Source organism: Cydia strobilella, chromosome 14 (assembly GCF_947568885.1).
Source record: "Cydia strobilella chromosome 14, ilCydStro3.1, whole genome shotgun sequence".
In the NCBI taxonomy this organism is placed as follows: Eukaryota; Metazoa; Arthropoda; class Insecta; order Lepidoptera; family Tortricidae; genus Cydia; species Cydia strobilella.
Window position 1 is genome coordinate 3287336 of NC_086054.1, and position 15316 is coordinate 3302651.

The following is a 15316-nucleotide window of genomic DNA, read 5'->3' on the forward strand; positions in this document are numbered from 1 at the left end:
ATCTACATCTAATTAAAACTAATATTTATAACTATGCAATAGTGAATATGCACTTTAGTTTTGCACAGGTAAAGGACACAGTTTAACTACCGGACGTTTAAGTTCGCCCGATTCTGTGCGAATTGTGACAACTCGACAAATCCCGTCACTCCCTGGATGGAGTTGAACCACCCGGCCAACTTTCCACTTCATGGGGCTACATTGCTCATTGACAATGAGCACGAGCGTCCCGACGACAATGTTTTTTTGGCTATCGAACCACTTGTGGCGCTGCTGCAATGTGTGCAGATATTCGAGGTGCCACTTGCGCCAAAAATCTTGATGGATCTTTTGCAACAATTTCCATCTCTGAAGTGGACCTAATTTCGCATCGACCATGTTGCTTTCAGGCAATATGGTGAGCGGCTCCAACGTAAGGAAATGTCCGGGGGTCAAAACTGACAGGTCGTTAGGGTCTGAGCTAATTGGGGACAAAGGCCGTGAGTTCAGCATCGCCTCAATCTGGGTCAAAATAGTATAAAATTCCTCGAATGTAAGGCGCTGAGAGCCCACGACGCGAGCGAGATGTGTCTTACCGACTTTACACCAGCTTCGGCTAACCCAGAGAAATGTGGGCTGCCGGGCGGGTTAAAAACGAAATTAATTTGTTCTGCACGTGAAGCCTTAGCCATGAAATCTTGGAGCATATTGGCTGCGCCAATAAAGTTTCGACCCTGATCGGAGATCAGCCTTGAGCATCGGCCGCGGCGCGATATGAAACGGCGCAGCGCTGCAATATAGGCCTCTGTCGTAAGCTCTGAAGCCAGCTCAAGATGTACTGCTTTGGTGGCAGTGCATACAAAAACGCAAATATACGATTTGAATGTGCGTAGACCACGGCCCCGAGCTAGGCTTGTGTCAAAGGGACCAGCGTAGTCGACTGCCGCTGACGAAAATGGTTTGATTTGATTGATTCGAAACGATGGTAAATTGCCCATTATTGGAGGAGATGCCGCTTTAGGCCGAGCGCGAAAGCATTTCATACAAGATGAAATAACCGTATTTATAGCCCTTCTTGCCGATAGAACCCAGAATTCTTGGGCTAACAAATTTTGCAACGTTTGCAATCCAGGATGCATAAACCGGTGATGGTAATCCTCAATAATCAGCGTGGTCAACCTATGATCACGAGGCAATAACAGTGGATGTTTCACATCGAACGACAGGTCTCCTTTAGAGAGGCGACCGCCCACCCTTAGCAATCCACGCTCATCCACGAACGGCGCCAATTTCCGCATGGGTTTCGATAGAGAGTGGGTGGACTTATCTGTCAACAAGCACCGCAATTCTGAAGCGAAGGCTCGCTCCTGGACATGTTTCACGAAGAAATGAAGAACCTTCGTAATTTCTTCAGACGACAGATTCGGATCTGTAATTTTCGACGATGAATTTTGCAAGTTATGCATGAACCGAAAACAATAAGCGAAAATACGCAATATGCGTTGTAAAGACGAGAATCGATTCAATATGTTATCGATCAACGATATATTAGAGGCTGTGAACAAACTGTAGATTTTTTGCTCGTTCGAAGCGGCTTGATCTGAAAAGATCTCAGATTGTGGCCAAGATTCTTGAGGATTAGACAGCCAAGTAGGCCCCGCCCACCATAGCGTATTCTGGATTAAATGTTAAGACCTATCTTAACAAGTAGCAGATAAGTAGGTATTAGCATACCTAAGTACCTACTTACCTAATCTAGACAGATTAAGTCTCTCAATCGTCCTATGATATGTAAAGGTGACATCTACCGAAACTATTGTGTACTAGTTTAAGTGCTCAATAAGCTGTTAGCTATGTCAATGTATGTAATAGTTCCTAACCAATCCGTAGTGTCATAGTGTGGCGCTGTACTTTACTATATAAGCTTCTACATGTATGTAGATAAGCCCACTTTTTCTAACCAGCCTTCTGTAAAACATTAAATTAAGATATCAGATTCTCTGCTTTCATTTGGTCGCCATTACCTCCAACGCTGAACATAATGGTGACCCCTAGTTTAAATCGCGGTTAATCTCAGTACTTTAAAGCGAATCGCTAGTAAATTTAGTAAAATTTGCGAGCCGGTACGTCGAGGAATCGCCGCGTATCCTGATTTAGGCCGGGAGAGCAACGTTACCACGTAGGCAGCAACCGCGTGGGGCTCCGCCGACCTGAAGAAGCTGAAGAGGTGACTAGGAGGCGACCACACCACTCGATCGAGCGGCCTGAGCCAACGCGACAGGCGCCGACCGAGCCACCAAAGCGGGACCACGTGCGTGGCACCGCAGCCGCAGCAGGGAACGGCTACCGCAAGTACCAAAGGGACCACGTGGGTGGTACCACACCAGAGGCAGAAGGAGCGCCCAAGCGAGGGCAATCACCAAGCTACGCCACGCGCACGAGCATCAATCGAGAAGGCAAGTGAGCTGGCATTCCCTAACCTATCTACCAAATCTCCCTACCAAATTTAATTGTAATCGATTTATTTCCTACAAATTGTAAATTGTAATCGTTCTTAATCATGTTAGAAACTTCCAAAAACACTCTAGAAGAGTTAGAAATTAGGCAGTTAAAAAATAGACGAGGTGTCTGTAAGCGAAAATTAACTGTATTTAATAAATTTATAGAAAGAATCGACTCAAGTGCATTGACGGCCGAAATAATTGTAGACATAAGCTTAAGACTAGAACAATTACCAAAGTTATACAATGATTTCTCTGAGATACAGGACCGGATCGAGACACTGTGCAGCGACGAAGGGGACATCGAAGCCCACGAGGCCGAGCGTATGTCATTTGAGGACACATTTTACCGACTTAGCGCTAAGGGCAAGCTGCTGGCGAAGGTAGATACCGATTCAACACCAAATGACCATAGTCCGCAAGCCCCGCCGCAGCAACCCCTCGGTGAGTCGATAAAATATCCCGAAATTAGCCTCCCTAGCTTCGACGGAGACCTAACACAGTGGCTGCAATTTCGAGACACATTTGATGCCCTAGTCAACCAAGCTAGCTTAGCACCGATCGTAAAATATAAGTACCTACGCAGTTGTTTACAAGACGGCGCACTTGAGGTAATTAGTTCGCTCGATTTCTCCGAGGACGCGTACATGCTCGCGTGGCAGATGCTTTGTGAACGTTATAATAATCCTAAACGTTTAGTCACCAACCACATGCGAGCCTTGTTCGACGTGGAACCGGTACCGTCAACTCCTTCGGGTCTAAGAGGTCTGTGCGATAATATTTCCAAACATTTGAGATCTTTGCGCTCATTAAATGTACCTACCGAAAATTGGGATCTCGCAATTATTCACATGTTAGTTAAAAAGTTAGACAGTCGATTGCAATCAAAGTGGGAAAACAGTGTTGATTTGAGAAAATTGCCTTCGTTGCAGGATTTCAAAACCTTCCTAAAGAACCGAGCTGACCGGCTGGAAGCGACCAGCCCAGCAGTACCATCGGACGCACCCAGCACTTCCAAGAAGGCCATGGTAACCACGTCCGAACCTATCAAGGTAACCTCCAAACAGTTTAAATGTAACCAGTGTCCGTATTGTTCGAGTACGCATTATATTAATCAGTGTCCAAAGTTTAGTGCATTAAACGTTATCGCGCGCATCCGAGCCGTGAATAAATTACGATTATGCTTTAATTGTTTGTCCGGAACGCATGTCTTAACAAACTGCAGGGCCAGTACATGTCGAGTATGTAAGGGCAAGCATCATACGTTACTACACAAACCAAATACCAACACTCATGTAGGTAGTAACCCCGTACCAACGCGATTACCAATATCAACGTTAATCGACGAACAACCGAGTTCTAGTCAAATCGAGACTACCTTGTCGAATAACACTTTAATCGAAAAACAAATAAACAATGCGCGAAATAGGTCAGTTTTCCTTACAACAGCCCAAGTGCTCGTTAGGGATAAGCATAACAATGTGCATAAAATGAAGGCATTTTTAGACAATGGCTCGCAAGAAAATTTCATTACCGAAAACGCGGCCAAAAAGTTACAATTAAACAAGGAACAACTTGCCTTAAATGTCATAGGTTTCAATGAAAAAGTGTCTAGCCTTTTAGAATCGTGTGACGTAACATTGCATTCCTTAGACGGAACCTTTACAACGAATTTGTCCTGTTTTATTACGCCTATAATTTGTACTACCAACATTTTAATACCAAACGTGCAACGTTGGCACATTCCGTCGCGTTATAAATTAGCTGATGACGAGTTTAACTTAGCTCAAGATGTAGATTTGCTTATCGGTGGGGAGATATTCTTTGATTTACTTCTTACCGGTAAATACAAGCTCGGGCCCGGATTACCGGTTCTGAGACGCTCGCGATTAGGATGGATAGTCACGGGTTCCGTACAAAAAAAAAACCGAGTCTGCCATTCAATGTAAAGTTACAGTAGAAACTCAATTAAAAAAGTTTTGGGAAATAGAGGAGGGTTCCGCACCAAATTTACCCTATGATGAAAAACAATGTGAGGATATATTTCTGAAAACTCACACTCACAACTCTGAGGGTAATTTCGAAATAGAACTTCCATTAAAGCAGCCACCTACCAAGTTAGGTCAATCTAGGCACATAGCATATCGGAGGTTCAAAACATTAGAATCCAAGTTCGAGCGGAACCCCGAATTTAAAGATAAATATGTGAATTTCATGCGCGAGTTCGAACAAGCTGGCCATATGATTCAATTACAAGATAATTATGATGGCCCATGTAATTTTCTACCCCACCAAGCTGTTTTTCGCGACTCCCCCTCAACCCCTATTCGAATTGTTTTCGACTGCTCATGCAGAACTGATAACGGCATTTCTTTGAATGATATCCAATACAAAGGCTCAATAATACAGGACGAACTCATAAATATACTTCTACGATTCCGAAAATACCAATATGTTATTAACGCTGACATACAAAAAATGTACAGATGTATTTATGTTAAACCAAATCAACAATACCTACAATGCATATTTTGGCGGGAAAATACTCACCAACGACTCCAAATTTATATGCTGACCACATTAAGTTTCGGCTTAAAGTCAGCACCACATATTGCAACCAGATGTTTGTTACAATTGTCAAACGAAAACCAACACACATTTCCAGCAGCTGCAGAGGCCATAGCGAACCAGTTCTACATGGACGATTTTATCGCCGGCGGCGACGACGAGAATCAGGTAGCTGAAACTGCATCACAGGTGAACGAGATCCTGCGGGGAGCCAACTTCACGCTGCGGAAATGGAAGTCCAATTCCGAAGTCATCATAAAACGGGTGAGCGAAACACACACACACCAAAACACACACACAACCGAATTTGGAGATAAAACACATAAGGTCCTGGGTTTAGCGTGGTCTAGTGACTCAGATGAGCTTATGTATACCATTAAAGAAAACCAAATTTCACACCCAATCACCAAAAGAAAGGTACTAGGGGTAATTTCGTCCATTTTCGACCCCCTAGGCTTGACGGGACCAGTAATTGTAGTAGCCAAAATATTTATTCAAAAATTATTTAAGGCTCAATTAGATTGGGATACCGAATTAACACAAGACTTGATCCAAGAATGGAACACATTCTATCGAGACTTGTTTTTATTAAACCAATTGAAAATTTCGAGATGTACAGTCATACCCAATTATGTAACGATACAAATTCATGGGTTCTGTGACAGTAGTATTAAAGCCTATGGCGCTGCCATCTATATACGATCAAGCGATAGAGTAGGAAACGTACAAGTTCACCTACTTTACTCAAAATCAAAAATAAGTCCAATACAACCCCAAACTATTCCAAATTTGGAACTTTGTTCCAGTTTACTGCTCGCGACACATGTCGACAAAATAAAACGAGCATTAAAATGTGACGTTTCCGGAATCAACCTGTGGTCAGATTCAAAAATAACATTATGTTGGATAAAAAATAGTAACCCTAAATTAACTTGTTTTGTTAGTAACAGAGTCACAAAAGTATTATCACTTACAAACAAGCACGAGTGGTCATGGGTCCGCTCGGAGGATAACCCCGCCGACCTTTTGTCCCGAGGGGTAGCACCAGGCAAGCTGGAAACCAACCAGTTATGGTGGTCTGGGCCGGCGTGGTTGACCCAAAGTCCGGACACATGGCCGACCCACGATTCTGAGTCACTAAATCATGCACCCGAGGCCGAGAGCGACGTAAACATAACTCTCACCTTGGCTATTAGCACAGAATCTAACGACACGATACAATATCTTTTCCACAGGTGGTCAAGCGATAAAACACTTATTCATGTATTAGCATACATACTTCGATTTATATATAATACAAAAAATAAAACTCGAACAATTAATCCAAATAATAAATTATCAGGACCATTGTCCGTAGAAGAATTAAAAAAATCGGATCACGCATTAATTAGACATGCACAAATGGAATCATTCCCACACGAATATAAATTATTGCAAAACAATAAACCGGTTCTTAACAAATCAAAAATATTATCTTTACACCCATTCATGAAGGACGGACTCGTTCGCGTAGGCGGACGAATCGGTCTTTCGCATTATGCATATGAAAAAAAACATCCTTTAATATTAAGTCACGAGCACGCGCTTACCAAACTACTGATGGCAAACGCACATATACGTACTCTGCACGCTGGCCCTCAGTTATTACTTTCAACTATTCGCGAGCGCATCTGGCCAACAAAAGGTAGGATGTTAGCCTCGAAAATTGTAAATAAATGCGTTCCGTGTTTTAGAGCAAATCCAAAGACTACTAACCCTATAATGGGAAACTTACCCCCCTCAAGGGTAAATCCTTCCCCCCCCTTTGCTATCACGGGTATCGATTATGGAGGACCTTATAACATTAGAGATAGGACAGGGCGTGGTTACAAGGTCTCTAAGTGCTATATAGCAGTGTTTATTTGTTTTGCAACAAAGGCAATTCATCTCGAATTAATTACAGGGCTCGAGTCAGCCAATTTCCTGGCGGCGCTGCGACGATTCATCGCCAGGAGAGGTAAACCGAAGGAGTTGGTGAGTGACAATTCAACAACCTTTCATGGGGCTAGTAACGAGCTAAAAGATTTACAAAAATACCTACAGGACAGCTCGAGCGAGCTAGTATCTCATTGCGCAGACGAGGGCATAAAATGGAGTTTTATTCCTGTCTATACACCTCATATGGGGTCCCTATGGGAATCTAGTATAAAACTTACCAAATATCATTTAAAAAGAGTGTTAGGGTTATCTTTGTTAACTTACGAACAATTTGTATCAATCCTATATCAGGTAGAATCTATGGTAAATTCTAGGCCACTATGTCCCTTACCTAGTTCAAATCCTGACTATCCTGTCCTTACGCCAGCTCACTTTTTAATTGGAAAAGCACCAAATTCACTTCCGGACGAAGATTATAACCATGTACCAAAGAACCGATTAACTCACTATCAACTTTTGCAACAAATCACGCAGGACTTCTGGCGGCGCTGGTCACGTGACTACATCGGAACGCTGCAGGAACGCACGAAGTGGAGGAGCGCGCGCGGCCCAAGCCTCGCAGTCGACACCGTCGTCCTGGTACGAGACGAGCGTCTGCCGCCCTGCCGGTGGAGGCTGGGCAAGATCGTCGCGACGCAGCCGGGCCGGGATGGCGTCACCAGGGTGGCCGTCATCCGAACCGCCAGAGGGGACATCCAACGCGCGTTCAATAACATTTGTCCATTACCTACTTCGGGTGAAGTCATATAAGTAGTAAATACCTACCAACAGTACCAACCTAATGTAAAGTTCAAATAATTATAACTAAGTGTCTAATAAGTATAATTAAGTACCTAAATTACCTTACTTACCTAGTACCTATGTACATAATTAGAATACCTACTCCCTATTTAAAATAAAAATCATTTCCTATTGTTGTTTCATTTATAAGAATGGGCACAGATCTAATTAAATTTTAAGTAATTACCTAACTATAACTCGTAACAAAGAACTCTGCCCATCCTTACTGATAGGTAAAATGTATAAAGCCTATTCTTTGAAATACCTAATGTTACTCATAAAACATTAACTATTTCAAGGGGTGGCAAAATGTTAAGACCTATCTTAACAAGTAGCAGATAAGTAGGTATTAGCATACCTAAGTACCTACTTACCTAATCTAGACAGATTAAGTCTCTCAATCGTCCTATGATATGTAAAGGTGACATCTACCGAAACTATTGTGTACTAGTTTAAGTGCTCAATAAGCTGTTAGCTATGTCAATGTATGTAATAGTTCCTAACCAATCCGTAGTGTCATAGTGTGGCGCTGTACTTTACTATATAAGCTTCTACATGTATGTAGATAAGCCCACTTTTTCTAACCAGCCTTCTGTAAAACATTAAATTAAGATATCAGATTCTCTGCTTTCATTTGGTCGCCATTACCTCCAACGCTGAACATCAGCAGGTAACAAACCGCGGGAGCCGCAATCCGCTGGATTATCCGAACCAGACACGTGGTGCCAATTTTCAGGGGGGATGTTTTCCTGTATGTGTGCAACCCTATTAGCCACAAAAGTTTTCCACTTTGATGGACACGAACGAATCCAAGTCAGCGCGACAGTAGAATCTGACCAAGCGTGGATATCATCAAAGGTGTGAAAATCTTTCAAAGCTTCTGTAAACGAGACAACTAAATCCGACAACAAGACAGCAGCTAACAGCTCACATCTCGGAATGGAACATTTACGAAGTGGGGCCACCTTCGTTTTAGCGCAACAGAGACGCACGACAACGGATCCGTCATTTTGAACGACACGAAAATAAATGACAGCACAGTAACCCTTCTCCGATGCGTCACAGTACCCGTGAAGCTGTAACGATACGAAAGATACAACCATTCTACGGGGAATAGACAACGAACTCATTTCCGCCAATTGCAATTTGAATTTACGCCATTCTTGATCGATAGCTATTGGAACCTCACTGTCCCAATCGACACCAGAAACCCATAGAAGTTGAATTAAATATTTTGCGAAAAATACGACAGGCGACAATAGACCCAGAGGATCAAAAATACGAGCGATGTCCGAGAGGATCGATCGCTTCGTACAGCGACAATCATTCAAGGAGGTCTTGAATGTGAAAGTATCTTCCTTGGGAAGCCACGACAAACCGAGGATTTTTAACGATAGATCATGAACGTTTTCGAAATTGTGAAGTTGATCTGAATAAAGCTCTGAACCAGGCAAGCTTCCTAAAAATTCAGGGCTATTAGAGGTCCATTTGCGCAGGTGAAGCTGAGCAGACGATAATATTTCCACCAACTGTTGACGTAACACGACCGCATCCTCGACAGAGTCTGCACCTGAGACAACGTCGTCGACATACGCATCCCTAGCCAACACTACAGCACCTTGAGGAGCGCGAGACGAAAATTCCTTGGCTAATTTGGATATGCACCAGAGCGCCTGATATGGAGCACAGGACACGCCATACGTCACTGTGAGCAAACGATAATCTTTCACAGGGTCATCAGGTGACGGACGCCACAAAATGCGCTGGTAGTCGCAGTCCTGCAAATGGACAAGGAACTGCCGGTACATTTGTTTGATGTCACCGGTGAACACTACTGCATGCCATCGAAAGCGAGCCAACAAGTCAAATATGTTATTTTGCAATTTAGGGCCGGGCAGCAGTGTATCGTTCAAGGATTTCCCTGAAGAATCTTGGGCGCTGGCGTCAAAAACGCAGCGAAGAGGAGTAGTGGAGGAGTCAGGGCGCAAAATTCCGTGGTGGGGAATGTAGTAAAACTGCCCTTCAGACGACAAGGGAGGATCAACTTCCACCATGTGACCACAACTAAGGTAGTTGTCCATGAAATTGACATAAGCTGTCCGAAACTGAGGATTCAATTTGAATTTCCTCTCTAAATTAAAGAGACGCTTGAGAGCTATCTCACGAGAATTTGAAAACCTTGGTTTATCCTGAGGGTCGACATAAGTTAATGGTACTACCATCCTACCCTCGGGATTGCGACAATATGAAGTTTCCATTTGGTTTTCACACGACAATTCTGATTTCGACAAAACATTATTTTTGGGAGGATCTACGTTTTCCAATTCCCAAAAGCGCTTGATATTATTGTCTAATGAAAGACTCGACACGAGAAAGCACCTCTCCGTATCACCTTCTGAACCCTTATGACAATGTGAACGAGAAGTGTTAACGTTTATAGGGCACTCACCCATCACCAACCAGCCGAAAACAGTGCGGACAGCTATGGGCTCATCTGCGTTGCCCTTGACAACGCCAGATTGTAGTGCAGAAGCGAAAAGATTGACGTTAACCAACATGTCTATTGGTCCAGATTTGTGAAAAGACGGATCAGCGAGATCTAAATCCTTCAGATGCCTCCAAGAAGACACATTCAGTGGTTCTGGTGGCATATCAGGGCAGATCTGGGGAAGCACGAACGCTTCAAACGAAAATTTGCATGAGGAGTCCCCATTCGAAGGGACTATCTCACAATCGACAATTCCAAAAGTGTCAGTCGACGATAGACCAACACCGTTCACTGATGGTGAATTATTTCTAATTGGTATTCCAAGTTTTTTAGCGCACTTCAGTGTTACAAAGTTACAAGCCGAGGCATTGTCCATCAACATTCGAATCGGTACAAAATTATTAAATTTATTTTTTATCAGCACGATAGCTGTCGAGAACAAACTTGGTGCATTTGCATTATGCACAGCCAATGCCAATTGGGTCGGCAGAGTTGATGGTTCAACCTCTTTATCCTTTTCGAAATGCAATAATGTATGGTGTCTGTGCTTACAGATGCCACAAGTCACCAACGATTTACAATTTTTAACTGAGTGGGATGGCCGACAACAAAGTATGCAAAGTCTCCTCTCCTTAACTTGAGCGAACCTTTCCAATGGCCGCAGCTCCAAAAATTTAGTACAGTTATCCAATCTGTGTCCCGGTGCGGAACACATGACACAGTTGTTTACATTAGACACTGGCGGCACAAGGAGAGAAGGCTTAGCCTTATTCGACACTGGCTTACTATACACTGGTTTACTAGACAATGTTAAAGACTTACCACAGCTGTTTTCTAACGCCTGACTCCGCTTTTCAATAAACAACATTAATTTTTCAAAACTAGGAATTTCTGTGTTAGACTCCAGTTGCAACTCGAATGCTTCCTTAGTACTAACATCTAATTTTGACCAAAGTGTATGGAACAACATGAAGTTATTATCAGGCAATTGATACTTTGATAGAATTTCTAAGTTTTCCTTAAATGTTCGACATATTCTAACTAACTCCAATGCATTCTTGGACTTCGCTGCCTCACAGTTTAATATCCTTTCATAGAATATACCCGCAATGACCCTTTTCTTCTCAAAATGTGTTTTTAGTGTGTTATAGGCAATGAAATAATTTTCATCACATAATGGGTAATTTTTAATTAAGTCAAAAGCATGGCCGGTTACACTCGACAACAAATAGTGCAACTTTTCTACTGCTGGGATATTTTTACTGTGTATTAGCGAGTCAAAAATCTGGATAAACGATACCCAGTTTTCAATTTTCGAATCGAAAGGAACTATATTAATCTTAGGTAATTTAACACTCGAGCTTGAACTACAACTGTCACTTTTGTTTACTATATCTGGCTTTATTTCCGAAAAACGTATTTTTATGGACTTTACCATTTGTTCGAACTGTGATGATATTTCCAATTCACTTGACCTATCACCATTTGGAATCGCAGAAAGCAATTCAATTTGAAAGGCGTGAAATTCACTTTCAAGTTTACTTACATCTTGTAAACAATATCCTTGCAAATCGGAACTCTGTATATACTCCATCCGCACAAACGCATAATCCCGACCTACACGGCTCTTGTCGAAACTTTCGGTAGAATTCGCACCATTTGCCATGTTTATTTTGTAACAATATTTCTTATTTTGTATATTAATTCACTAAACTGATAGGTTATTTTGATTGGTAGGTTGTCAACAATGAATGACAATGACAGCTAAAAGTTGCGTTCAGAAATGTGACTAATTCGACACAAAGTTTTAGTCTATGAACTACACGCTCGCTAGTTTAACCACAGAGTTTAACTAACAGAGAAACGCCCGAGCTGAGTTTTCCAATCTTACCCTCAGATGTTTTTATGATATTACAATGAACAATTTATTCACAAAATTGGTTTTTAAAAGCGAAAATAACCACGGTCACCTTACAAATTATCCGGGTCGTGGACCAAAAATGTTAATGGGATTATTTTTGTTCGATATGTTGAATTACGTGGACTGTATTTTAATAATTTTTTAAGACGAGAAACGAGAAGTTATATCGCGGAACTTAGAGGATAGGCTGGGTCAACCGTTAGAAGCACTCACCTTGCTGAGCTGTAGATGATGGATCAGCTCTCGGCGATGACTGGCTTAGGATCCTCAGACTCGCGGCTTGCCCGGACTTACCTTGAACCCGAGTTACCTTCACCAGTCCAGCGTCGATGCCGCAATAAGCAGGATCAGCATTTCCTCAATTGAGCAGCCTTCCACAATGTTCCCACACGATTTGCACATAAAATTAACCTTTTACGTAAACGATACTATATTATTCCACGAGATAATTTAGCGCTGCACAATGCGCGATCCGACATGATACGTTGACGAAACGAGAAGGAAATCCTTTTTTTTTTTTTAAAGTTTAAAACGATAGTGTTGCCATGCGAATTATTTTGAAGCTACAATCCTTAACATGAGCAATTTTTACTATGGGACCACCAACGAAATCGCGAAAAAATTTTTACCCTCCCATAGAAAATGGACCAGCCAAAATGTATGAAACAGCCAATTTTTTTTCGCGATTTCGGGGTTGGTCCCATAGTAAAAGTTGCTCAGTATAATCCCAAAACCTCCCTCGCAATGGGAATGTACTTATTTTTTGGCGCACCGTGTTTACCTACAGTCAATTGTTATTTGTGCAAGAAGAGAGCCAAGTTAGTTTTAGCTGCGACGATTTTAAGTCCCAAGAGTAGCAAGTATTTCTTTTTAGAATCTTGAGCGAAGCAAGGGACTTTTGAGGCCGAAGTGCCAGAAACTTTGGTCTGTGTGGCATACAACTCAACTTTGCAGTAAGGACATATACATAAAAGGAGAATAAAATACAATATGATAGAAATATCCCTAAATACATTTCTAAAAACGTATGTTTTTACCATACTATGCGATTTTTTTACGTAAGCATCTATATAACCTCTTAGTGTCAAGTAGGTATGTCAATGTCAAATTTATTGATAGATTTGGAGCGACTCGATTCGACGTTGTTATTTCACAGCTCGTGACATCGTCACTAACTACTACTTACTATATAGTAGCATAGACAAAGCTAAACTGGCTTTATTTATTTATTAATTTTATTTATTAAAGAACATCCACATCATACATATTATAACTTACACTAACAACATTTTAAAAGGTAATAAATACTGATATATATGACAATTATAATTGGCTTTCGTAAATCTTATTGCAAAGTCTAGGTCTCTGGGCCTACCGCGAACACCGCAGTTCGCAAATTAAAACGGACCTAAAAAGGAGCTAAGAAACATGTCAACAACAAACAAGAAATTAAAAAGTTTCATCCATTTGGGAGCCACAGAGAGGGACACATGTTACTTGTAAGCTTGTAACACCCCTTTTTTGCATCAGGGATTCAAGTTGAATCATTCAACATTGACATAAACCTGTTGAAGTTGAGTAATAAGTCCTATAATGTAAAGCATGAAAATGAAAATTAAGAACCAACTTGTAAAAAAAAAACTACTTTATTTATGAAAGAATTTTAAAATTTCTCCAATAACTTCAAAATGTGAGGATACAAAGTCTTGGGCATGTCATTACCCCAAACGAAATCATAATGGTTCCATCTTTTGGACTCCATTAAATGATACTCCACCACGTTTGGAAGAATGGTTCGAAGATATCCCACATCCTTCACATCACACAAAAGGTCACTGTTTCCCGCAAAAAGTGCTGTTTTCATCGTGAATTGGGTAAGATTGTAATCCGGTGGTTCAGTGTGCCCGTAGCGTTTTAAATTGCCTGCAGCGCCATAGTCGAATTTGGCAAAGCGCTTTCTTAGGCCTAGCTGGTCGTAATGAATAAGGCCTTTTCTCGATCCTGATGTAGGAAAATGTCTAAATAATATAGGCAAAAAGTCCCGTTCCAGTCGTTTAGGATCGTGTCCCCCAACTTGGAATAAAAGCTCACGACAAAAAACAGCGTTTCGGCTACAGAATTCTTCAAAAACATTTTTTTCAAGACTTCCATCTCGGAATAATTCTTCAATTTTAAAAGGGCGTGAAACTTGATCTAATAAAGGACCCATTTCAATTATTAACGACAGTGGTGGCGTCAAATGTTTAAAAAACGCCGAGGGCCCCATCGCTATCAAGATTTGGATTTTTTCGTTGTATTCAGGTCTAAGTGATCCTAATACGAAGTGATCAGTCGTTCCCTCAGAATGTCCAATGCTTTTAAGAGTCTCATGTCCTGTTGCGTGTAAAATGTAATCTATAATAGCAGGTAAATCGTAATATCCGTGTTCGTGAAAACTGTGATCCCAGAAAGTTAAGTCTGTGTCTGGGTTTAGTTTGGTATGTTGCCGCGCGTATTTATTGCCTCTTGCATTCCCAGCCCATGTGTCATAGCCTTTATTAGCTAATGTAATAGCTAAAGAGCTATTGCCTCTTATAATAAATGTGTCTGAACAGTCGTTTAATCCGTGCAGTAATAATACTGGAGGTTTCTTCCCTGGTATACGGAATAGAGTAAGTATGTATCCGTCTTCTGTGATCACTATGTGCTCTTCTGCGCTGTGACCGTATTTCATGCTCAGCTCGGTAAAATTAAGACGCGCATCTTCGGGTATTAATGAATTTGTCGTTACACTGGTCACTATGATAAGCAACATTATATTAGTAATTGACATGTTTATGAGTTGCCTTTAATTCGATTTAAACTTTCACAAGTTTCACAAAAACTGATCAGGAGTGTGCTGTGATATATTTGAAATTTTGAAGTAAATAAGCACAATTAGGTACCTACACTTAATTAACACACATATTGTATGTAATTTTAATATTTTCCAATTTTCACACGCACGACCGTAGACGTTAAAACGAGTCCCAAACATCGAGGCAAATAATAACGTAAAAAACATTTAAGTTCATATAATCCTATCAAAATAAATTAACAAATGAATGCCAATGCCACTTCACA

General features: G+C 41.4%; 3 protein-coding genes across 18 annotated transcripts in view; 1 reads left to right on the forward strand and 2 right to left on the reverse strand.

The window, feature by feature from the left end:
* Positions 1-15316, reverse strand: part of LOC134747413 (DNA polymerase subunit gamma-1, mitochondrial) — a 50328-nt gene that overhangs the window by 4404 nt on the left and 30608 nt on the right. The window lies entirely within an intron of this gene.
* On the forward strand, positions 1826-7934 carry LOC134747053 (uncharacterized). Of its 16 annotated transcripts, none has more exons than XM_063681622.1 (4): positions 1826-2924; positions 3413-3532; positions 6991-7061; positions 7500-7934. In XM_063681622.1, exons 1-4 carry the CDS (start codon positions 2886-2888, stop codon positions 7777-7779), a joined length of 510 nt encoding a protein of 169 aa, XP_063537692.1. In that variant the 5' UTR covers positions 1826-2885; the 3' UTR covers positions 7780-7934. The 16 variants fall into 16 exon arrangements, 13 of the variants coding, with proteins under 13 accessions (XP_063537692.1, XP_063537688.1, XP_063537687.1 ...); XM_063681624.1 differs by lacking the exon at positions 1826-2924 and adding an exon at positions 2932-3245 and having other exon boundaries at positions 3413-5312; XM_063681617.1 differs by having other exon boundaries at positions 1928-2924; positions 5146-7934.
* On the reverse strand, positions 13866-15048 carry LOC134747340 (lipase 1-like). The gene has a single exon (XM_063681974.1). It carries the CDS (start codon positions 15024-15026, stop codon positions 13878-13880), a length of 1149 nt encoding a protein of 382 aa, XP_063538044.1. The 5' UTR covers positions 15027-15048; the 3' UTR covers positions 13866-13877.